This window comes from Danio rerio, chromosome 2 (assembly GCF_052040795.2).
Source record: "Danio rerio strain M-AB ecotype USA chromosome 2, GRCz13ab, whole genome shotgun sequence".
Lineage (NCBI taxonomy): Eukaryota > Metazoa > Chordata > Actinopteri > Cypriniformes > Danionidae > Danio > Danio rerio.
Genome location: NC_141022.1, coordinates 9,888,510 through 9,914,233, shown reverse-complemented (window position 1 = coordinate 9,914,233; position 25,724 = coordinate 9,888,510). Strand labels below are relative to the sequence as shown.

At 36.0% G+C, this 25,724-nt stretch overlaps 2 protein-coding genes across 2 annotated transcripts in view; one reads left to right on the top strand and one right to left on the bottom strand.

Moving 5' to 3' along the window:
• Positions 1 to 25,724, bottom strand: part of zzz3 (zinc finger, ZZ-type containing 3) — a 675,084-nt gene that overhangs the window by 207,456 nt on the left and 441,904 nt on the right. The window lies entirely within an intron of this gene.
• The window catches only part of st6galnac5a (ST6 (alpha-N-acetyl-neuraminyl-2,3-beta-galactosyl-1,3)-N-acetylgalactosaminide alpha-2,6-sialyltransferase 5a), a 98,788-nt gene continuing 77,732 nt past the window's right edge, over positions 4,669 to 25,724 (top strand). Inside the window, exons 1-2 of the mRNA XM_087240488.1 lie at positions 4,669 to 4,821; positions 5,393 to 5,587. Coding sequence (XP_087096614.1) covers positions 4,807 to 4,821; positions 5,393 to 5,587 — 210 coding nt within the window. The 5' untranslated portion in view covers positions 4,669 to 4,806. The remainder of the gene's footprint in view (positions 4,822 to 5,392; positions 5,588 to 25,724) is intronic.

The following is a 25,724-nucleotide window of genomic DNA, read 5'->3' as shown; positions in this document are numbered from 1 at the left end:
CTGCCTCCAAGTGGAGGCTGCACACTGGTGGTGGTGTGGAGAGACCCCCCTCATGATTGTGAAGCGCTTTGGGTGTATGGCCATACACAATAAATGCGCTATATAAAATACACATTACAAAAAAAATACATTACATTATGCCAAGAGAACAGGGATGAAAAACAATAGCATTAAAAAGCACTCATTGAGGATGGGCATGTAGATATCTCTAAAATGGGAACCTTCCACCATTACATCATGAAACATCTTCTGAAATATCAACAGAAGCAATTAAAGGAGATTTATCTCTCAGACATCCAGTTCCTCTGCTAGTACCTGTAGCAGCTGCTGAAAGAAGTTTCTCAAAATAGAGACTTGTGAAAAATGACTTGCTCTCCACAACGAGTCAGGAATGAATTAGTGGACTTGCTTTAATCAGCATTAACAGAAAACTTTCCCAGCATATATTTTATAGTAGTTATTGATGACTTTGCTTAAAAACGTCAAAAGGTTGTGCAGATTAACTTAAATTATATGTGTGAGTTTTTCACAGACTTCAACAGAGGGTAAAAATCTTGATGGTTCTGTGGGTCTTGTCTATCAAATCTGATCTTTATTTTTTATTTTATATTAATCAATTGATTTTACATTGCATTCAAGTTAGGTAATTGGCTGGGCCATTCTACAACCTGCTTTTCTTTATCTGCAACCATTTGAGAGTTTCCTTGGCTGTGTTTTGGATCGTTGTCTTGCTGTATGTGTGTGTATATATATATATATATATATATATATATATATATATATATATATATATATATATATATATATATATATATATATATATATATATATATATATAGTTGGAGTCAGAAGTACTAGCCCCCCTGTTTATTTTTTCCCCAATTTCTGTTTGGTGGAGAGCAGATTTTTTTCAACACATTTCAAAACATAATAGTTTTAATAACTCATTTTTAATAATTTTTTTATCTTTGCCATGATGACAGTAAAGAATATTTTACTGGATATTTTTCAAGACACTTCTTTAAAGCCATAATAGACATTTAAAGGCTTAACCAGGTTAATTAGGTTAACTAGGCAGATTAGAGTAATTAGGCAAGTTACTGTATGACGATGGTTTGTTCTGTAGACTATCGAAAAAAAATACAGCTTAAGGGGGTGATGATTTTGTCTTTAAAATGTCTTTAAATTTTTTTAAAAACTGCTTTTACTCGAGTCAAAATAAAGCAAATAAGACTTTCAAAGTCAAAGTAAGCTTTATTGTCAATTCAACCACATGTACAGGACATACAGATAATCGAAATTAGGTTACTCTCAGACCCTAGGTGCCTAACATATTAATATAAAAAGTAGAGTTTTAAGGAAAAGAAAATGTACAATATATACAATTGTACAAAAAATGTGGTCTAAAAATATACATAAAATGTAGTCTAAAAATGTACATGAGGAATAAATATGCCCCATATATATATATATATATATATATATATATATATATATATATATATATATATATATATATATATATATATATATATATATATATATATATATATATATTTGGGACATATATATATTTAACTATTTAATATCATATATATATTTAATATCATATATATATATATATATATATATATATATATATATATATATATATATATATATATATATATATATATATATATATATATATATATATCATATATATATATTTAACTATTTAATAAATGTGGAGTGCAGAAGGGGTGCAGAGTGCAGAGGAGAAGATGTGTCAGGGGACCTCAAAATGTCTACAACTGGCACTGCTTTGCGTCCTGAACAGTGACACTACCAGATTTTAAGCATCCTACTGTGGGCTGCAGTAGAGCTCCTAATCCTCACCTCTCTCCATGTAAAGAAACTGAATCTGAGCCAAGCTAGAAAACATCTAATTGTTAACCTACAATTACCTACTCTAACCTTGGTTTTGGGGTCACAGTTTGATATGGGTACAACAGGAATAAGCGACAAATCTTCAGTCCAATTATTTCTCTTATTTTGAACAGGCTGAAGGCATCATGGTAGTGCAGTGGGTAGCACGATCGCCTCACAGCCAGAAGATCGCTGGTTTAAGCCCCGGCTGGGTTAGTTGGCATTTCTGTGTAGAGTTTGCATTTTCTCCCTGTGTTTGTTTGGTTTTCCTCCGGGTGCTCTGGTTTGCTTAGTCCAAAGACATGCTCTATAGGTGAATTGGGTAAGCTAAACTGGCCGTAGTGTAAGTATGGGAATGCAAGATAAAGGGACTAGGCCGTAGAGCAAATGAATGAATGAATGAACAGGCTAAAGTGTTTTGTCACAGTCATCTACAGAACTGAATAGATTCTTGTGATGCAAAAGTATATAATAAATAGAATAATGAAAATTAAACTTTACAAGTAGGAGACTGTGTAAAAGACTTTAAAAGTTGATTCCCTGCCATCTCAAGAAATAAATGATAAACAATAATTTTGTATTAAATCTAAAATTCAGTAAGCTTTAAAATCTCTTTTAATGTAAGTTATAACACGGTGTCCATCATAACAGCAGGTTCAGCAAACAACAACTGTTCAGTCTTGTGCATGTGCGTGTGCATGAGATGACACAGAATCTTATCTTTCCATTGTTTTTCTATCTAAACATCATTAAGAGACAGATGTGGCCATTATACACTTGTATTTTCTGTAGCACCTCACACATGAGAACAGCATTTTTTTTACTTGCTGTGTTAAAATAAAACAATTTCAGCTTTTATATGCAACAGTGCTCATTAATGTCAGTTCCAGAGCAGTGGACTAATCAAATGAACTCGAAGAAGGGACAAGGGTTATGCTTCTGTTTACAGTAGCAAGTTGGCATGACAGTGGCAACATGGTAGAACCATCTCTGAGTACTGTGTCTCATGTTTTAGATGCGAAGATGCAATATTTGTGAATGGCTGCAAAGTTAAACTGTTAAACTGCTGTTAAATTTTTGTCTCACTGTATGTGTCATAAAAGTTCATAAACTGAACCGTGAGGCCCATGCTGTGACAGTTTGAGTTGAATACAAATATCATTACACCCCTTAATATATAAAAGTTTTTTAGCCCCCTCCACAGATTCTCAATTGGATTTAAGTCAGGACTCTGGCTAGGCCATTGCAAAACGTTAATGTGTTTGTCTGCAAAACCATTTCTTCACCACTTTTGCTCTGTATTTTGTTGTTGTCTTGCTGAAATGACATACTAGACATACCAATTTCTATTCAAATGTAAATAAAAGCTGATAAGTATTTTTCCCAACTATCTTCTACATCTTATTATCTTTTGGGAGAAGTATGTGTAATTTTGGAAAAAAAAACCTTGCTGGTTGAATAAAAGTACCTTTAAGTCAGAATTTGCTAGGAGTATGAATAATTTTAGGCTTGATTGTATTTGTATAATTTTTCAGGTGCTTAAGTTAGAATTTGTTTGCTTGTATTTAGTTATTTGCTGCTCTAATAACAGGTGTCATTATTGAGTACTTCTGATTACGTCTGTATGGAGTTTGCGTAAGATTATGTTACTGTATATATCAAGCTAGATATAGAGCATTAATCTGCATCTTCGCATCTATATATATATATATATATATATATATATATATATATATATATATATATATATATATATATATATATATATATATATATATACATATACATATATACATACATTCTACAGTGTATATGAATTCTACTAATTCAGATACAGTTTGTAAATCACATAATATGTTCTAGAACATTATTCACTGACATGATAAAATGAATAAATAGTAACTATGGTCCTGTTGGTTGATAATTGTTACAATTACAATATTCTAATTATTAATGAATAATAATAATATCAATTATGTTTCTGTAATATTTATTAACATTTTTATTTCTTTACAAACACTGCTCATGTTCGGCATGTATATTTGATCATTTCTAGAATTTTGATCTTTCTTTCTTTCTTTCTTTTTTCTTTCTTATAATAAAATTTTAAAGAACAGAGTATGATAAAAACTTTTATTCAGTATCCAAACTACTGGCTAAAGAAATCAAATATATGTCAAAGCATTAATATGGTATTCATGTAAAATTCAGATGCATTATAGTATATATTTACTCTTGGTAATGCAATATTTGATCATTTTTAAATTGCAGACTCTCGTGCATAACTTTGTTTCCTGTGGCTGATGAGCAAATCAGATCTGAGGACAGGCTTCACTGGCCAGGTTTTGAGCACCTCTGCATCGCTTGTTATTATCATAGGAAGATGCATAAAAATCTGTTATAAAATGCATAAGTTTTACAAACTGTGTAAAAAATATTAACAACGATTCAAGAATTATTTAGTGAATAAATGTGACGAGTCACATTGCTAATAAAAGGAAAAATATCCCTTAGCTCACCCTTTGAATGATGAATAGCACCAAAACATTAAATGTAGGACATATACGCTTATTTAATAATTAATCTGCGGTTTTCTAAAGGAGTGGGGGGACTGGAGTGTACAGGGGAGTTGACATATGACTTTATCAAGTACATAGCATCATTTATTTAACTCAGAGATGTCACACGCAAACGCAATGCTCTTTAGGACCGTGCGATGTCACACCGACCGCTCTCAAGAATGGGTTCAGTCCGTCAGCACAGCACACACACTGCCACATCCCAGCGCGAGCGGAGCGCGGCAATTTGATGTCGACATAATCTGATGAAGTAGCAACAATCGGGGGGAAAAGTGGATCTTCATGCGCACATCCAGGGAATATTCCAGCTGGCTTCAGGATGAAGACACCGATGGTAAGTATAGTGAAAACTGGTTGAATGTCTCGAGTCTCTGTTGTGCAGCATTATTGAAGTACTGCGGCTCTCTGTTGCTTTCACAAGCTAAATGAAAGACTAAACAACAACAACAACAATAACAACAACTAATATATATATATATATATATATATATATATATATATATATATATATATATATATATATATATATATATATATATATTAAAATAATAAAGATTTTTATTAAAAACAATGATGTATTTTGTGCAAAAATAATGCAAACAGTTTTATTTTAAGGAGATACTATAACAAATGCATTCGTTGAAATATTATACTTTTCTGTGTTAACTTTCTTATTGTTATTATACAATATAGAGATAGATATTCTTAGTGCAATAATTCAGTTGCAAAAATGTGTATCAAATGCATTAGTTTTAGATTAGAAAAAGTTCCTATTTTCTCTGCCTGAATCTAATGAATGATTTGAGCATGGAAGTGTGATCCATAATTGACTGCGGTGATGGCATGACATGATTTATGACCTTGCGCTGTGTGGGGATTTAAACTTTTGCCCCCGTGTTTTCCAGCGTCATGGAGTTGCCGTGTTTCTCGCCATCACCATGTGCACCAGTCTGTTGTTCGTGTATAACGTCAGCTACAATAATAATAGCACTACAGCAGCCAGCGCGTCTAAGGGCGCTTCAGGTGAGACAGTGGAGCCCACCAGAGCGGCCCGCGCGCATCCAGCACTGCAGGGATACAGCAGCATCATTGAGCACAAGGTAAACGCTCATCGTTTATCTATCCACTTTTATTATCTGTTACTGATGGCTTGGTGGACACATCTATCACAGCGATATCATATGTTGCATTGCTAAGCACTTCAATGAGTAATTTTCTCAACATTTTGTTGATTTTTATATAGCTGTATCTCAACCAATTAATGTCTTACCTCTACAAGCCATATACATTGGTGGAAAACTTGCATATTTAACTGCAATTGTTATACAACAAACATCATAACCTTAATTACAAATTTAACTACAATGTCTTGCAAAAATGCTTTCTCTGAATTCATGTCAGGTTATTTAATTTTGCCACTGATATGGTCTGAAGTCGATTATGTTTCAAACCATTAAAGGTATTGGTGTATCTGCAGGCTGGTGCTCATTTTCTCCTTGTTCATAATATCTTTAAAATTGAGTTCCACTGTTAGATGGATTTAACTGTTTAACCATTATGACTGACCTTTATACCTGATCATAACTTGCAATCTGCACTTTATGTATAACAATTTTGTTCGCGGAGAGACAAAAGAAAGAATGCATAAACTGTTTATTTTCCTTATTTTGCAAAAGCACACACTTTTGTTGTTATTTTGAGTGCACACACAAAAAAGTAGACGCTTAACAGTTTTGAATGGTGTATAACACTTATTTGTGTGGCCAAAATCAACAGAGTATTCTTATAGTGCCTTTGGCACTGTAAAGAACAGATGCTGGTCATGGTATAGTGTGACCAGGACCCTCAGTGTGTTAACAGACCTAATATAGTGGAAGTGAAATAGAGAACACTCTGCATAGAAATGTTAATAATGATGACATTTTACGGTAATACTTTATTTTGATGGATTATTTAACTATTAGAAGACTGTCTGCTTAATATTTGTTGATACTGTTCCTTCGACAGACATTTAACTGACTATAGGAAACTTTGCAAGTACAGGTCAACTTACACTAACCCTAACTCAAAGTATAGTTACATTCTTCTTATAATCTAATGAGAATTAGTTGACATGTTGATGCAATATAACAAACAGACCATCAAAATAAAGTGTGACCCATTTTAGCCCAGAAATTCTACAACATAAGCAGTTAACCACTATGCGACATTGCAATTCCTGTACATTCCTGAATTCATTAGTATTCAGCTTAAAGTAACATTTAAAGGCTAACTAGCTATTGAACAACAGTGATTTGTTCTTTAGCCAATTGAAAAAGGGGGCTAATACTATTTAAATTGTAAAAAATAAAATTGGGGGAATTGCATAATTATAATATATTATAAATTTGAATGCTTGGAACATCAGGGCATGTTGTCACCAAATGTTTCCCTCTCCAAGTGAAGTTTATTTATAAACAAATTTCGAGAGGATCATGTGCTTATGATTGTTCACAGCTGTTCCAACTTTAGCTAATGACTAATTATCCTATCAGACGATCTTTAACTCACTATAAATAACCAGACTTTTCTCATCTCAATAGCTTCGTCTTGAAGAAACCCCCCCACCCAACCCTACTTTCCCTCCTTTCAAACGGGAGACACGGTGGCCAGCGATTAGCGCTGTTGCCTCACAGCAAGAATGCCCCTGGTTTAATTCCTTTCTAAACCAGGCGACATTTCTGTGTGGAGTTTTGCTCGTTCTCCCCGTGATCGCGTGGGTTTTCCCCGGGTCCTCCGGTTTCCTCCTACAGTTCAAAAACAAGCACCCTAAACAATTCATCCAAAATATTTTAGCTAAACTCTGAGTACACCTTCTCAGCATCCATATCTGACACTTAGCTACAATAAGCAGGAGGGGGAGTCGTCAAGATCTACCTGAGCTCAAACTCCCCTATCGCCTTGCAACGGTAGGGAGCCCAGGGCTCGAGGATCTTATAAGCTCAGGGCTCTCTCCCGGGACAGCACGCCAAACTAGCTTTATTATCAATCATCAACTAAGTGTAAAGTCTTGAATATAGGTTTAATCATTATTAATTGCTTTAAGAGAAATTGGCTTTCAAAATAAAGAATGAACTAGTAGGTTTTGCATTATTTAACTAGTGTGATTGGTGTGCTTGAGATTTGTTTAGTGGTCTGCTTTTATCTGATCTTGTAGATAGTGGACAGCAATACTGTGTTTTTTATTTTATTTTATTTTTTAATGTTGCTGTCGCAAAAACATTATTGCAGGGCCTTGACATCAGCATTTGCTGAAAGCCGGTGATCTCTCAGTTTTAATTTAATTCATCTCAAATTAATATTTATTTTCCTCTGTGGTAACGATAAAAGCGTTCAGAAATGTACTTTAAATATAAAAGCTTATTGCTTATTCTCAAAGCTTTTTCACTACAATTACTTCCCTGAAAAAAAAAAACTCTAGGCTGCAGTAGACTAGAAAATTACCTTAATACATTTTTGAACAGCGATCTTGGAAGATGATGTGGTTAAAAATTGAACGGTGGCATTTAAAATATGTAACCACTGTCTGCAAGTTGACATTTTTCTCCTAGCTTTTTTCCTAGCTTTGTGCCAGTTCAGTCAATGTTGCTGGAAACATACTGAGAGGTTTAAAGCTTATTTACTTGCTGAGACTGCTAATCAATACGCCGGATTAGTTTAGAAAGTCATAACGTATTCATCATGACATATTCTATTCTCATCACTAAATTAATAATTTCTCTTGTTAAATCGGCTGAGTTGCATTAGTAGATTCCCCCTTCCCCCCCAAAAAAGCTGAAGGGAAGAGTCAGATTGCAGGCACTCACACAGTTCTTTGCGGAACCTTCCTCCATCGCCCATTAATCACTATTTACCCCTGGCTCAGGCAGACAGTCCGTTCGATACTCTACTGCCTTTTGCAATATCAGTATCAAACCGAGCAAAATCCCTCATTGCCCTCTTTTATCTGATATTGATAAACCCAAAGCAATTTTTCTGCAATGAGATTTGACACCACTTGTCTGATGCCACTGCTTACTGGCTGCAATTGTTCTTCACATGTGGGCTGAGAGAAAATGTACTGTTATGATAGTCGCAGTGCACTTTTAGTCACAGAAGAGCTGTTGACAAAGCCAAACGACTCTGTGATCGATTGCAGAGTTACGCTGTGGGTCTGTCTGTTTGTTTTTGTCTTTGTTTTTTGGGTTGGGGGTGTCTCTAACCGGTTGTACATTTAGTAAATCATTTAATTTCGTAATGAAACTAGTTTTAATGTCAACCCAAGCTTATTGGAGGTACATGCCCAGGGCTACATCTTTGGGAAGCATGAAATATGTGCCTAGGGCTACGTCTTCTTGAGGTTTTTATTTTTTACAAATGCACTAGAGGCCTCTGTGTATATTTTTTTCAAATAAGGTACTAGATTTTCTCATACAGTGCTCAGCATATATAGGTACACCTCTCACAAATCTCTCTTTTAAACTCGTATTTTAAATAGGAAGATATATAATACTATATTTGTGCATATACATTAGATTAGTCAGTAGTACTGAAGCTAAGTCTGGAGCTTATCCAACAAAATAACCCAAATTTATATAACTTTTGACAGCTTTTCCCTTTTTTATGGTGTTATGCGCACATTATATTTCACAAGCATATGCAAGGGGACTGAAATTGAAATTAAAAAACTAAAGATACTAAGCCATTAATAGTTTAAAAGTTGTATATATCTTTTCAAAGTTTGCAAATTTAAAAAAAAGAAAAAAAACTGAAATGCAAATTAAGTGTGTTTTCTTCGAGTTGTTGGAGCAGCTGACTGCTCAGCAGGTACAGGAGGTCAACATGGCGTCAGACTGATGTTGAACGCCAACATTGTGGGGACATTGTGTTTTGTTTGGAAATGAAAATCGAGTTAACGTCACAACCCAAATGTCAAGCTGACATTAGTGTCCAACGTCCAACCTGAAGTCAACCAAATATCAACCTCTACTGATGTTACAGCTGGACGTTGTGTGGACGTTACCACTATGACGTCTTCAGACATTGGTTTTTGGTTGCCATACCAGATGAATAAATGTTAGTATTTGACATCAATATGACGTTGGTTTAAGATGTTGGCTTGAAGTTAGATTTTGGTGACTTTCCAACAACCTAAAAATCAACCAAATATCAAAATCATTTCATGTCATTATTGGATGTCAAAAAATAATGTTGTCCTTAGATGCTGGCTAAACATTGCATTTTGTTCACCTGACATCACAACCTAAATCTAACCTATTAATAACATCTGATGATGTTGTGTGCCTTCTGTAGTATTGGTAACATATTCGTAAGCAAGGCAAGCATAAAGGAGACTGGTTAATCACATTTGTGTAATGTTTGCAATGAGTTTATAGAACAAACGCACTTCCATCTCCCACTAATAACATTAAGGGCCCTTAATTATACACCTGGCGAAATGTGGCGCAATACTTGTCTGGTAGTTTCAGCTTGGCGCAAGAGTCGTTTTGAGGCGTTGCGCTACGCTGTTTAAATAGCAAATGCATTAGCACTCATATGTGCATCCAAAGGCGTTCTGGTCTAAAAAGGAAGGCGTTCTGAGGCGCGCTGATGGCGCGTTGCTATTTTGAGAAACTAAAATAGATTTTTCATTAGACCAAAACAAACCGGGTCTAAACTTTAGCGCAGAGTTGCGCCTCGCTTACACACTGCTTAATACGCACAAGAGAGCAATAGGCAAATATCTTTACATATGAAAAAATTTAAATATTAAGGATACATATAGAGTATAATAAGAATAGATATAGGATATAAATATAAAGGATTAAAATATTACAAAACATATTATTTTCTAGCCTACATAAATATGAAAAACCACTGCTTTTATGCCTTCTTCATCTCGGGAGGCTTTTTCAGTTCATTTATAACAATTTGCTTTTGTATAATGTTATTATTATTAGCAGTATTAATTATTATATCCATATTTATATTTGTTTTATTAAAAACAAGCTTAGATTTGCCCACCTGTCAGGTTTTTGACCATAAGGTGCACAGCATGTGTTATATAACTCAGGTTTTTGACCACACTTCGTTATTGTTGTTCATTTATTCGTTTGCTGGAAATTAGAACTGAATTTAGAAATAGTTTTGAAAGGAATATTTGGCTTAACAAATGCAATTAATTATTTATAGACTAATTGATGTCTGTGCATAAAGGTTTCCCTATCCAAGAGCGAAAGTGAAAGTGATCCATTAGCTCTCATTCTCATGCAGTAGATGCTCTGTTTAACAGTTTTCTGTTAAAAAAAAACTGTTAACTGTTTGCTAGTGAAATGCTCAGTTTTTCCACTTAGACTTACTTTACGTCCTGTAAATAGCGAGTGCGCTCTTGGCGTGACGCAGCTGGCTCTTAAAGGGAATGGCAGATAAGAATCGAATTGATTGCGCCACAGCGCAAAGCGGATTTTCCCGTCCGTAAATTAGCAAAAATGCGTTCTGACACGCCCTGAAAGCGTTTGCTCCCTGCGTTTTGCGCTCTGCGCATGGACCGTCAAAATAGAGCCCTAAATCTTTATCCAAAACCACCTCAAGTGAACAAAGTTTTTTTTTTTTTCATGCAGTACCTCAAATTGTGCAATAACACAGGGTAATGGTAACCCAGCTATTGTTATTCTCCTGTTATTTTCCACTGATGTTTAAAATATCCTAAGGTTAGGGTTAAAGTTACAGGTAGGGATCGAGTTTGGATTCTGTTTGAAAAGGAATGATTTTCTAGGATCAACAAGATATGTTGATCTACTGTAGGAACTTGTGTATCTCTGGAAAATCAGGGCTGTGTATATAATCTTGCAATAATATGTGCAAGACAGGCATGTATAAATAAAGACTAATAAATGTGTTTAGAAAATATGCTGGACACATAATGATAACCAGTTCAACATTTTTTCACCCACATGCAAAGAAATAATGCTGGTGTGACTAACTCCAGTCACTCACAGTCTTGCAGTTTGATCCCACAGACCGAGATTTGATCCAGCCTTGATAGCAATTTACTATCCTGTAGCTTTCTAGTAATCCTTAGACTTTGACTGGCTTGCTCCAGTGTGTCAGATTAGGGTTGGAACGAAACTCTGCAGGACTATGGTTCTCCAGGACCGGAGCTGGCTACCTCAGAACTATGGTGTTCTGAGGATTTGAGATGTTTGCTTGTATCAAGATGATATTGAGAATGTAAGAAACAGCAGAAAATTGCATGAACATGCCAAGTCATTGGCAATTTGTGAAAAAGAATGAGATATTACTTTATAATTATTTAGAGGTTGAACAAGCAGTTTTAGAACTTCAGTTCTGAGAAAAAAAAACTATGATTTAAGACATTTCATCAACATATGAGGTAGAGCGGCACAACATCGATATCACAATGTGATCATTTACAATTGTCACACATCAGGATCTGAAATAGTTAAAATTTTAACTTTAATAGAGTGATAGAGTGGTTGTATGAATTGTTTTAAGGCTTGTGACTATAAGATTTCAAGTACATTTAAAAAAATTGTGAAATTATAACAATGAAAAGTTTTGCAAGAAGTTTGCAAAGATAAAGTCAACAACTAACCTAAAGTCAACAACAACTCTCTTGTTTAAGCTGGTTTACTGGTTTTAGCTGGTCAGCCAGCCTGGTTTTAGAGAAGTTTTGGCCATTTACATCCTGGTTCTAGCAGTTGAGGCTGGAAAATTACCAGCTAAAACCAGTCTGACCAACTAAGACCAGGCTGGAAATGGCTGGAAACCAGTCTGAAAATGTCCAAAACCCCTCTAATGTCTAAAACCCCTTTTAGCTGTTTTTTTTTCTCAGTAGGGTTATTCACACACTAATAAACTACGACCAATTTAATTTATCCAATTCGGCTATACTGCATGTCTTTACTGTGGGAAAAACCAGAGTAGTAAAATTAACCATTTTCCAAACTAAAAATACCCAAATTAAATACAAATGGGCAACGAGGTGGCACAGTCGGTAGCACGATCACTTCACAGCAGGAAGATCACTGGTTTGAGCCTCAGGTGAATCAGTTGCCATTTCTGTGTGGAGTTTGCATGTTTTCCCCGTGTTTGCGTGGGTTTCCTCCGGGTTCACCGGTTTCCCCCACAAGTCCAAAGACACGTGGTATAGGTGAATTGGTTATGCTGAAATTGACCATAGTGTATGTGTGTGAATGAGTGTGTGTGGATGTTTCCCATTGATGGGTTGCAACTGAAAGGGCATTTGCTGCTTAAAACATGCGCTGGATAAGTTGGTGGTTCATCCTGCTGTGGCGACCCCAGATTAATAAAGGGACTAAGACAAAAACAAAATGAATGAATCAATAAATAAACTCAAATGCTTGACAAATCGTAAAACTAAATTATTCCATTACTGTCCACCACCAAGTATTACAAGTGGTTTAATGAATGTGGTTGTTACCCTGATTTCTGACTACATGACTAGCATGATTTTATTCCAAGTAATTTTTAAAGTGTCTCAGTCTCAATAGATGTCTTCGAGGTCTGCTTATTTAAACATGACTTTCAGGTTCTGCATCAAATCAGTCGATGTCAGTGTGAAAGCGTTGTGTAATTTCAACATTTAGGATTTGTTCAGGACCGAAAGCTTAAAAATGAGAGCAAAGCACACAAATCTCCCTAAAAGCAGTTGATGGTATAACTGATGGTGGAGTGCTCATGCATTTATGCCGTTTTAAGACTTTAAAACAGGCAGGGGATTAATCTTTTAAGTAGATGCCAAGTGCTGCTTATTGTTTTGTTTGCCACTGGATTATATGGGTGGATTAGAAAGTCCACTATTACATTAGTGATGCCTGACTGACAGTATAAAAAGTATGCATAATATACTGCCCCAAATTCAGACCAAATTTACCAGTTCAAAGTAAATCATTCTCAAGAGCACGATAGAGAACATACAGGCTGCTAATGTTGTTTTAAAATACTGGAAAGGCTCAGTTTGAAAGAACCGCACACAGATGCAAATCTTTTTTTAAATACTTTTAATCCCAGCTGAATTCTTTGAAATATGCCACTGCAATATACAGTTCCACATAAGAAAGAGATAGTTCACACAAAAAGAACAAGGGAAAATGCACACAGGTTTGGAATGACAAGAGGGCGAATAAAAATATGACAGAATGCTTATTTTCCCATGAACTACTCGCATAAGGATAATAGAAAAGTGATCTTATAGACCATGACCCTTATAATTCCCCATTACACAGCACATTAGGTGCATAGGGATTTAGATCTGTATGGTCTGTGGAGTTTTCAGTAATTTAAAATGGCTGAAAAGATCTTAAGGTTTGAGCAAGACAATAGAGAAATACCGCAATATTATTATATTAAAGCGTTTTCACTCTTTATACTTGTTCTGTGATTTTGTAATGTCATCAACCCAGGCTCATTCTGAAAATGTACCTCTATAGACATTTCTGAAGACTGCCAAATACGTCATAGGAGCTATGTTTTTTGTAGTTTTTGTTTTCGCGAATCCCCCAGAGGTCACTGTGTACGCTTTTTCAGATCTTAAATTACTCTCGCAAGTGCTATTCGCGCCTGTTGTTCTCGCATAAATCCACCAGAGGCCGCTGTCGACTGACTGTTTGACTGATCAACAGACAGATCAACTGACCTACACGCCTCCTTCCCTAAACCCAACCAATGGTGTTTTCAAAAGCACATATTGACACAGCCACTTCCCTAAACCCAATAGTTTTAAAAAGCAATCCAAAAAAAGAAAAAGCCCCCTGATTTTTACCACGTTTTCAGATTTGACCACATTCTCACCCTGTTATTTACTTGTTTATTTTAATTTTTTAGATTCTGTTTTTGTCTTATCCGCTTATTGGAACCATTCTTCTTGAACCTCTTCATCATGGTCAACTCCTCTCTGTGTCCCTTTATTAATCTGGGGTCGCCACAGCATAATGAACCGACAATTTATCCACCTTTGGTTTTTAACGCAGCGGATGCCCTTTAAGCTGCAACCCATCGCTGGGGAACACTTATACACTCTCATTTACACACATACACTACAGACAATTTAGCTTACCCAATTCACCTGTACCGCATGTCTTTGGACTTGTGGAGGAAACTGGAGCACCTGGAGGAAGCTCACGCGAACGTAGGAAGAACATGCATACTCAACAAAGAATCGCCAACTGTGTTGCCTTTCGCCCTGTAGCATTCATTTTAAAAAATAAATGCAGCCATACGTACTTCTGGCTACATAATTCACAATCTCCAAAAACATATATTAGGCTACGTTTTCAGAATGAGCCTATGTTGAAAATCATACCATCTCTATATAAAACAGCATATATAAAATATGCACTATATGGAAATTTCACTAGACAGTGATACTTTTGCACTGTATACAGCCAATATGTGAATTATTACCTATTGGATTCTGACTTACAGTATGCAGTAACCTCTGACTGTCAATTTCAACAGACATGGGATTCTCATAGACAACCTTTTTTTTAATTTAATTTTTTAAAATTATTTAACATTTAAAATGATAATTTTGACAAGTTTGCATCCCTTCACTGATAAATAAATGATCATAAAAGATCAAACTCACTGTTTAACTTTCATGTTCAAGCACAGGCAGCTATGTGAAGATTTTTTTGTGGCATTTTTGCTATAATAAGACAGTAGATATATTGAGAGATGAAGTTGGAGAGAAAGAGATGCACTAGAACTTGGAACAGCACAGTTATAAACGCTCACAATTGCATTGTACTGTATGTCGGCGCACTGAACACCAGGCTATCAGCCAACAAATATAGTGTGTTTTGTTTTTAAAAAAAAAAGATACCTATGTGTCTAATTTTACTTTTAGATAATATGTAGATAAAAACACCTATTTTAAAACAATAAACATGTCTTTTGAACACTTAGAGTGTCTACTTGACTACTTAGATCTTTAAATTTCTAACTGTTTACCAAATATTTTATTGCATTTCTGCAGGAAGCAATTGACAATGTCTGCATTGACCATTATAGGCAAGGGGTCAAATTTATATTCAGATTAACTTACTATTGTTATTGTTATTATATTTAAGTTACCAACACAGACTTATTCTGAAAACCTAGCCCTTCATTTCTGGTGAGTACCAAATACGTTCCAGGAAGTGTTTTTGCAGTTTTCGCAGAGTTTTCCTTATCAGAGACCAGAGGTGTACGTTTTTTGAGATCTCAAATTTCTCTTGCGAGTGCCATTCAGCCTGCTCTTCTCGTGTAAATCTACCAGAGGCTGCTGTCGACTGACTGACTGACTGACCAACCAATATATTTCCCTTTCCTAAATCTAACCAATTGTCTTTTAAAAAGCCCTGATTCACCAGCACCCACCCACTTCTCTAAACCCAACCGACATTCATTCATTAATTTTCTTGTCGACTTGATCCCTTCATTAATCCGGGGTCGCCACAGCGGAATGAACCGCCAACTTATCCAGCAAGTTTTTACGCAGCGGATGCCCTTCCAGCCGCAACCCATCTCTGGGAAACATCCGCACACATACACACACACACTCATACACTACGGACAATTTAGCCTACCCAGTTCACCTGTACCACATGTCTTTGGAGCACCCGGAGGAAACCCACGTGAAGGCAGGGAGAACATGCAAACTCCACACAGAAACGCCAACTGAGCCGAGGTTGGAACCAGCGACCTAGCGACCTTCTTGCTGTGAGGCGACAGCACTACCTACTGTGCGACTGCCTCGCACCCAACCGACAGTGTTTTCAAAAGCAGTCCAGAAAAAGAAACGCCCCCTGATTTTTATCACATTCTCACTCTGTTATTTATTTGTTCATTTTATTTTTTGGCTTTTGTTTTCTGTCTTACCTGCTTTCTGGAAGTGTTCTTCGCTGAACTCGAATCCCGTCATCGTGGTCAACTCCACTTCTGACTACATAATTCGTGATCTTCAGAAATGTAGGGCTACTATTTCAGAATGAGCCTATATAGCAACCTACAGATGACAGCAAACCGTTTTCCACTTTTCAAAGTAACCACAACACATAATTTTTGACATCCTTCAGGGGAGATTAAGCAATAATATAGCAGGATCAAACACATCTAATTCAAACTCTGCATGCAGCATAAAAATTTAATTTGTCTAAAATAATTTATCCCTTCACAATACAGGTTTACAAGATGTTGTAATACCATAAGCATGCGCTGAAATAGCACTTTACCATACCTGTAACATTTGAAACAATATTTAATCTAAAATTAATTCATTTATATTGTTTCAAACTCATATGACGCTTAAAGAACATGTACAGTACATGTCACACACCTCTTCATCAACTGTTTGTCTACTTAAAGATTCATGAAAACCCCCACTTTCTGGAGTGCTGCGACCAGAGGCAGGAGTGGGCGTGGCCTGCAGAGCCATGGCCGGACTTCTCTCCTCCTCAATACCCTGGTTCTGAATGCAGACACAAGCTATGTTTCCATCTAAAAATGCAAATTAACTTTATGCGCAAACCTGTATTATCGCATAAAAGACGTGCGAATTAAGCAGTGTTTCCATCCAACGAGTAAAAGCGAACCAAGTCGTCATTTCCTGATTAACTGGCGCCAAATATCAACAGTAAAAACTGAATGTGCTGCAGTAGGAGAAGCTGTGTCAATCTTTTCTTTATCTAATGAATGACTTGCACCTCAGAAGGCAATCCAGACACGATGCACATAAAAATAGGTGGATGGAAACATAGCTACAGTTGATAGCGGTGCAGCAGGTCTCTTGACATGTCTATTTCAACCATTAGACCTGCCGGTAATCTGGAGGCTTGTAAACATAGGCGAACGCAGCAGCACGAATATAGGTGATGTGTTTAAATGGGAGCAAACTTAACTGATAAAAGACAAAGTCCGCCAGCTTTTTTCTGAAAAAAATGCTTGCTGCACGCAAACAGCTTTGCTCTATCGGTTCTGACAGCATTGCAGGGAAAAACATGCAACGAACGTATCATGGAAACAAACACATACAACCCTTAATGAACAGCTAAATTCTGCGTGCTGTATGCCGGAGTCATGGATGCTGTCTCACCCAATCATCATCATAGGACAGGGATCACCAAACTTGTTTCTTGAGGTTCAGTGTCTTGCAGATTTTAGCTCCAACCCTAATCAAACACACCTGAACAAGCTATTTAAGGTCTTAATAGGTATACTTGAAACACTCAGGCAGGTGTGTTGAGGCAAGTTTTAGCTAAACCCTGCAGATTGGTGACCCGTCATAGGGTCTTACAGCTTGGAAGGTGTGCCTTGCCTTCAGAACGCACGTGCAGTCATGAATAATTAAGAAGCAGGGTCTTCTCATTGGATAAGAAAACTCAACTATGAATAATAATGAGAAACCGTCATCACTCCACTACGTCACAGATTTTGATCCCGCCCCCAAAATTATTTTAAACCCGGAAGCTGAAATCAGCTGACAAAAGCTCATGATTGTCCAGTTATCCACACAATTAAAGCTGACAGGTGCTAACATTGTCATAACTGATGCGCAACACATACAAATCTGTTAAAATCTCCAAAAAAGATTTCCTGAACCTGACCTCAGAACTGTGCCCTCCAGAAGCTTGTGTTCTGCAAGTAAACAGTGCGCTGTTGTGCCATCCCAAAGAGCTATAAAGTCACTTTCATTGGAATTTAATTGGTCTGTTTCCCTGCTGGTAGAAAGACCTGCATTTATTTTTCAAGATATGGCTAAAGACAACCTTGTAACTTTTCAGGAACCATCTAAACTTTCATGCCATCTCAATTTTATCAGTTCTTTTTGAATTTTTGCTTCTTTTGTGCTGTTGTTGTTGCTGTTTTCATGCACTAATGCACAATACATTTAACTTATTGGCTAATGGACTTATTTGCATTTCCCTAAATATTACAATTGTATTGTTATTGTTAATTATTTTGGCTGTGATGACAGTACACTGCTTGACAAACGTCTTGCGCCTATCCAAGTTTTACGAAAAGCAAATAAAAACTTGACTTCTAGCTGATCATTTGGCATCAGAAGTGGCTTATATGAAAGGCAAAGGCTTCTAGATTATGCTTATTTTACCAAAATAAGGTATGAACATGCCATTTTTAGGTATTTACAGTAATTAGGACAGTAAGGTATGACTTTGCTTAGACAAAGGTCTTGTCACTTAACAGAAATAATGTACAGGATAGAATATAAAGTTAGGGTGCAGTGGGAAAAGAACTAATATTGTGTTTGACTCCCAATGAGCTTGGAGGACCGCGTCCATACATCTCTGCAATGACTCAATAACTTATTAATAAAGTCATCTGAAATGGCAAAGAAAGCTTTCTTGGAGGACTTCCAGAGTTCATCAAGATTTATTGGATTTAACCCCAATGCCTCCTCCTTCATCTTGGCCTAGGCATGCTCAATAATGGTCATACTGATGACTGGTCTGGCCAATCCTTGAGCACTGTTACGTCCTTTTAGATGTTAATATTAAACTAGAAGTAGATGACATAACATATATTAGTTTAATGTGTGTGACAAGTGGATGGAGAAAGAAATAAACTGAAAACCAAATAATCACTGCAATTATTTATTGCCCATACATCCACTAATTACCTGGGGGGAGAGGAAGTAGTTGAATGTGCTTAAATCAAAGAAATAAATATAACAAAACTCAGTAACTGTTTTCACCAAACTAAACTAAATATGAAAAGAAAAGCATGAAAAGAAACATCTTCAACAAACCAAACGTCTTAACTAAACTGCTCTAACTAAAAACAAAACATACAGAAAACAGCACATTCTCCTGAACCTAGTGAACTAATACAAAATATCAATCTGAGTGTTGTATATGTATATCGCGCCACTTACTCACTCCTACACCTCTCCGAGGCATCACTCAAACATTTCAGTTACTGGACAATTTCACAAGCATTATTAAATCGCAAACTTTAGACAAGAGCATTAAACAAGCAAAACACATTCTTTCAGACTAGCCCTCGCAAGAGAGACTGTCCTCACAGAGACCCACAGAAAGAATAAGAGCGAGAAGTGGCGAGAAGGAAAGAGACAGAGAGAGAGGGATCGCCATTGCAGTTTGGGCTTGGCTTTTAAACGCTACGCCAACCAGCGATTGGTGGCGCAAACCCAGCGTCAGCGGCGAACGTCATCAGCACGAAATGCGGATCCTCCAATGCCGTTCATACCTGTAACACATGCATGAAACGACACACCCACATACAAACGAATGCACACACTTATCCAAAATACGTTCTGAAAGCGAACGTTACAAGCACCTTGACCTTCTTTGCTTTCAGGAACTTTGATGTGGAGGCTGAAGTATGAGAAGGAGCGCTACCATGCTAAAGAATTTGCCCTCCCCTTGAGTTTGTAATGTAATGGGCAGCACAAATGTCTTGATACCTCAGCTTGATACCTCAGCCTATACTGAATGTAACCCCAAACCATGATTTTCCTTGAGCGATTTCGGTTTGTTTCTGTACCATTAACTTATTGACCAATTTACTTATTTCCATCCCCCTACATATTACCATTGTATCCTTACTGTTAATTATTTTGGGTATGATGACAGTATAGTGAAAGTTGAGGTCCCACTTTATATTAAGTGGCCTTAACTAATATGTACTTACACAGGAATTAATAGTTTGTTACAATGTACTTATTGTATAAATACATGTATTTACTGTGTACTTATGTTTGAATAAATACGTGTGTGTAATTACATCTGTAATTAACTTTTGTAATTACTTTTGTAAATACACTGCTGACCATCCCTTACACCTTAACCCACCCTTAAACCTACCCATGCCACCAAACCTGTCCATAACCCAACCTCTATCCCAACTCAAAAGCACCACAAGTGTTCTCAAATACATCATAAGCACAGTAAGTACATTGCATTTATTTTTTGATGTAAATACATAGTAGTTAAGGACACTTAATATAAAGTGGGACCAAAGTTGATATTGTGAAAAAAAGCAGTATTCTATTGCACTGTGTTACAAATAAAAAGCTGTCAGTGTGATTGTGAGCGAATAAGCAGGTGTAATAGTAACAGTTTAGTCTCAGCACCAGTATTATTAATAAACTCAGTATTGTTTTGTCCACTTGTGTTCAAGTAATCTAACCAAATAATAAATGAACAAGCATCATTTAATGTTGTCAGTCAAACCTTGCAAAGATTTGTAACCCGGCCTGTGCAATTAACGGTTTCCGAAAAGGTGTATGGTGATGGTTCTCCTGCTCTCTGCTGAGCTCTCTCTGCATTTCATTTACTGGATGACTGCTCCTTTGAATCCTCCCAGTGTGGGATGCGATGAGTGTCAGTTCTTCTCTCAACTGTGGAGAGGCGGAAAAAAAACTGAATGAGAGAGAGAGAGATTCCCAATAGTCTTGCCTCAGCTCACCTATCTGGGTTGATGTCTCCAGTGAGGATGGATTTGCAGGCTTCCAGTTATAAATTAAAAACATCCTCGTTGCTCATTTTGAAAACACACAACCTGTGGACATAACTAGTATGGGAGCTTTGATTTTGAATTGTGCATCTCAAGTACACAATTCACAGGGTAATAGGAATGGAAGGTTGTGACTTATTTCCCTCTGAAGTTAGTATGTGCCATATCAAATTTCCCAGTGTTTCTATATAGGGCTGCACAATATATAGTTTCAGCATTGAAATCGCGATGTGTAAATCTGCAAATCTGTAAAAAGTAACATCTCAGAATCTGCAATGTCCAATTGTGATTAGAATAACTAGCCACCACAGTTCTGTAATTGTGATTTATCGGGTCATCTTAAAGTTTTACCCTGAAACAGAGGGAAATTTTCCAACATAGGCTCATTCTGATAACATAGCCCTATATACATTTCTGAAGATCACAAATTATGTAGCCAGAAGTACATATGTCATGACTGTCAGTGACCACCTGAGGGCGCTGTGGTTCAACGCACACTGAGAGTGAACTACAGCGCCCAAAAACTACAAGTCCATACATACCACGCGCATTACACCCGGTCCACGTACACTGATCTGCTATCACAGCTGTGTCGATTTACCGTTGATTTCCTGGACTAATTATACAACCATTCCTCCTCTGTTTGTTACTGCGTCGTTTGTCTATCTTGTCGTCCTTGTTGGTATGTGTTTCTTGAATCCAGTTTATATCTTGTCATCCTGAATCTAGTTTAGTATCCTGTCATAGTCTGAGTCTAGTTTAAGTTTAATCTGTTTGAGTTCCTCGTTTGTTTTTTTTGTTTGTTACTTTGAATTTTAGATTTTTTGTCACTGTTTCTGCACAATATTATATTAAAATCTGCACTTGGATCCACACCTTTTGTTCCTGTTTGATAATGCTAACGTGACAACATATGGCTGCATTTAATCTTTAAAACTAACAATATGACGCCATTAATTTTCATGCTTACCAGCTGACTGAATACCTCTCTGTGGAGTTTCTCGCTGTTAACAGTTTGCTCAGTAGCTCGCCATGTCTGTCAGTTGACTTGAGCCGCAGAGAGGAGTTGACCACGATGACGTGGTTCGAGTCTGGCGAAGACAGACACAGCGACCTCACAAAAACTGCCAAAACATACCTCTTGGGACATATTTGGCGCTCTCCAGAAATTTATATAGATGTACGTTTTCAGAATGAACCTGTGTTGAAATTTGGATGTGTTTTTAAGACCAGTGAGTGTGTCAGATTATAAGCAAACTTAAACCAATGTTATAAAGAAATTTATTGCAGGGCTGTGCAAATCGCAATCACAATTTCAAACATTGCGATTAGTTAATTGCAAGAGGCTGTGATATTAAATATATATGTTTTATTTCATTTCCCCTGCCCAGAGCAAATGCTCACTGTGTGGGACTGTCAATTGAGTGAGTACACTTTTTGACCTGCCCAATCATAATTGCACAACTGAATTATGCGGAATGCCCACAATAAAAAAGAAAACAAACAGGAAAGTGCGACAAGAGGCATAATGGCATCTTCTGCTTCAGAAGCATCAATAGACAAATGAATATCAAAGAAAATATGGTGATATGGGAGTATTTTGGTTTTAAAGTCACAAACACCGAACAAAAATGGGTAATTTTTAAGAGCTATCACAGAATTGTTGCCAGGACTTACAGAATTATTGAGCTAAATCGTGGCAAAAAAAAAAAAAAAAAAACGCTATTTTCTATACTATGCTACTAAGATATTTTCCCCAAATCTCACAGCCCTAATTTATTGCATTTAATTATTTATACAATGAAGAATATCCAGTGTTATTTTACATATTATTAACATAACTATTACATATTATTATTCAACTTTTGTAGTGCTGTTAGATTTAACAGAAAACCATACAATTAAGTTGTATCTTTGTTCAATTGTATTCATCTGTGCTTGTAATTTGTTTACATGATTTTATGCAGCTACTCCTCTGCACTGTAAAACCCAAAATGTTAAGGTAACTCAAAAAAAAAAAAAAATGAGAAAACCGATTGCATCAAACTATTTAAGTTCAAAAACTTCTCCTAATGACTACTCTGAACTTAATCCATTTAAGTAAACAAAGCAATTTTAGCACGGTAAAACCCAATAAAAGAAGAGAACTCAAACCAGCTGAGTACTGTAAAACCCAATAAGTTAAGGTAACTCAAATCATTTGAGGAAACCGATTGCTGCAAACCATTGGAGTTAAAAAAAAACTAATCTATATGAGTACTATGAACTTACTCCACTTAAGTTTAAGTAATGAGGTATTTAATTAACCCATTACCTTTAACAATGAGTTTTAAACCCTTTTTTAAATGAGTAGAATTAACTTTCAGTCAATTTTGAGTTAACTACACTCATTTAATTTGATAAAGTTGACTGTTGGGTTTTACAGTGTACAAAAAATCCCAAAGTGCAATTATGAATAGTTTTTAAGTATAGTTAACTAGGCCTACACAAATTTGCATGCACAGAAATCTGCAGATTTTTAGTCCATCAATGAGTCTATTTATTTACTTGTATAAATGTGTGTAAATTTATATTTACTCAGTTTTTAAATTAATTTTAGCAATATTATTGACTGAAATTAAATTGTTCAAATGATTTATTTAGAATACAGTTAGTAAAGTAATATTTTCTGTCTTGTAGAAGTTATATTATATGCGAGACTTGCTTTGTTTACCAAATAAGTGGTTCTAATTGGATTTGCATTGTAAACATTAAATGAAATTTTTTAAGGTTTTTATTTTTATTTCATATATTAAAGTTTAAAGTTACGATACTCCCAAAATCATTCTGGATTTTAGCAAAATTCTCTGCAAAAAAAAACAAAACATGTCAGCAGATTTTGTCTGGCCATAGTTATAAGTCATATTGTGAATTTATACTCATGTTACAATATATATTTCCAATTAAATTTTGCAACGTCAGTTTTTTTCAATATCGTCCTTCTTCCTATTTTCCAGCCATATTCCAATATTTTATCATCATTATATTATTGTTTTATAAATAAAGACATTCACAAGGCCATACTGATGATGTGTTGCGGGAAATCTTGGGAATCATGCCACTGATTTATTGCTGGTTAATAATGCTGGGGTGTTTCGACCCAACTTTGGGTCAAATAACAACAAACCTAACAGTTTAAAATGTAATAAAAAAATTTAACCCAAAAGATGGGTTATGACTCAACCCCATATTTGACTCAAAATTAGGTTAAAATAGCCCATAAGTTTTGAAGTGAATGATTGTTTATGTTTTCTTCTAAAAGAGTGGAAAAGTAGCAAATCTTGCAGACCGTATAAGGCTATTCTGATTGTCAACAGTTTTCTTTCAGCACTAGAAAAGAAACACTTGTGTTGTTTCTTCCATTTTTCCTGCTGCTTTCTTTTCAATGTGAGTGTGCTCATTGTGCCATGGTGTCGGACTGTTCTTCTTGATCTTAATTAAGCACAAAGGAGCATCTGTGTACTAGAAAAGACAATAGAGGAGTTAATTGTTTCTGTTGCTGTTTCAAGCTTTTTTCTAGACTTTTTTCGGATTTAGGCCACTGAGGAGTCTGATAAACAAAAACATTTATTTACATAGATATAGTGGTAGAAGTAATCATTCTGCCATGTTTGTAAACAGCAGCTTTTTCAACATTAGCTACATGCAGTATACAGAGAATTATATAGATAATAGATTAATGCTGTACTCAAAAGGATGTTCATGAGACTTACGGCTTGCAAAATCTGATAAAACATGACATGCCATTCAATGTAAACTAACTGAAGTCTTTTGTTTTTTTCACTCATGCTACCAAACTTTATCTACACTGTGCCCGGCAGGCTATGTAGATATATTATCTATCTATATCTAGATAGATTTTAATAGCCCGAAAGAAAAAACAATAACCAATATTAGGCTCACCAAAATTAGACAATAGATGACAGAAAACCATTGCCTGGTCTGATGAGTCTTGATTTCTGCTGCGATATTCAGATTTTAGGGTCAGAATTTGGCATCAACAACATGAAAGCATGGATCCATACTGCCTTGAATCAATGGTTCAGGCTGGAGGTGGTGGTTTGAGCATCAAGTCAACGCTGACAATGTCCATCCCTTTATGACCACAGTGTACCCATATTCTGATGGCAACTTCCAGCAGGATAATGTATCATGTCATAAAGCGCAATTTATTATCTCAGATTGGTTTCTTGAACATGACAATGAGTTCACTGTACTCAAATGGCCTCCACAGTCACCAGTTCTCAATCCAATAGAGCACCTTTGGAATGTGGTGGAATTGGAGATTCGCATCAGGGATGTGCAGCCGAAAAATCTGCTGCAACTACGTGATGCTATAATGTCAATATGGACCAAAATCTCAGAGGAATATGGAAATGTACCTTGTTGAATCTGTGCCACAAAGGATTAAAGCAGTTCTGAAGGCAAAAGGGGGTCCAACCTGGTACTTGAAAGGTATACCTAATAATGTGGCCGTTGAGTGTAAATTTTAGTTGGGAATTATTGTTTATACTAGCCTTATACTGTAAAGCTGCATCTCTTTAAACCTGAGCACTTGGTTATTTCTATAAATTGTAGCAACACCTCCTCCTTTACCTTCATGATGAAGCTAACATTTATAAAATGATATATAATGATCAGTATTCATTCATTCATTCA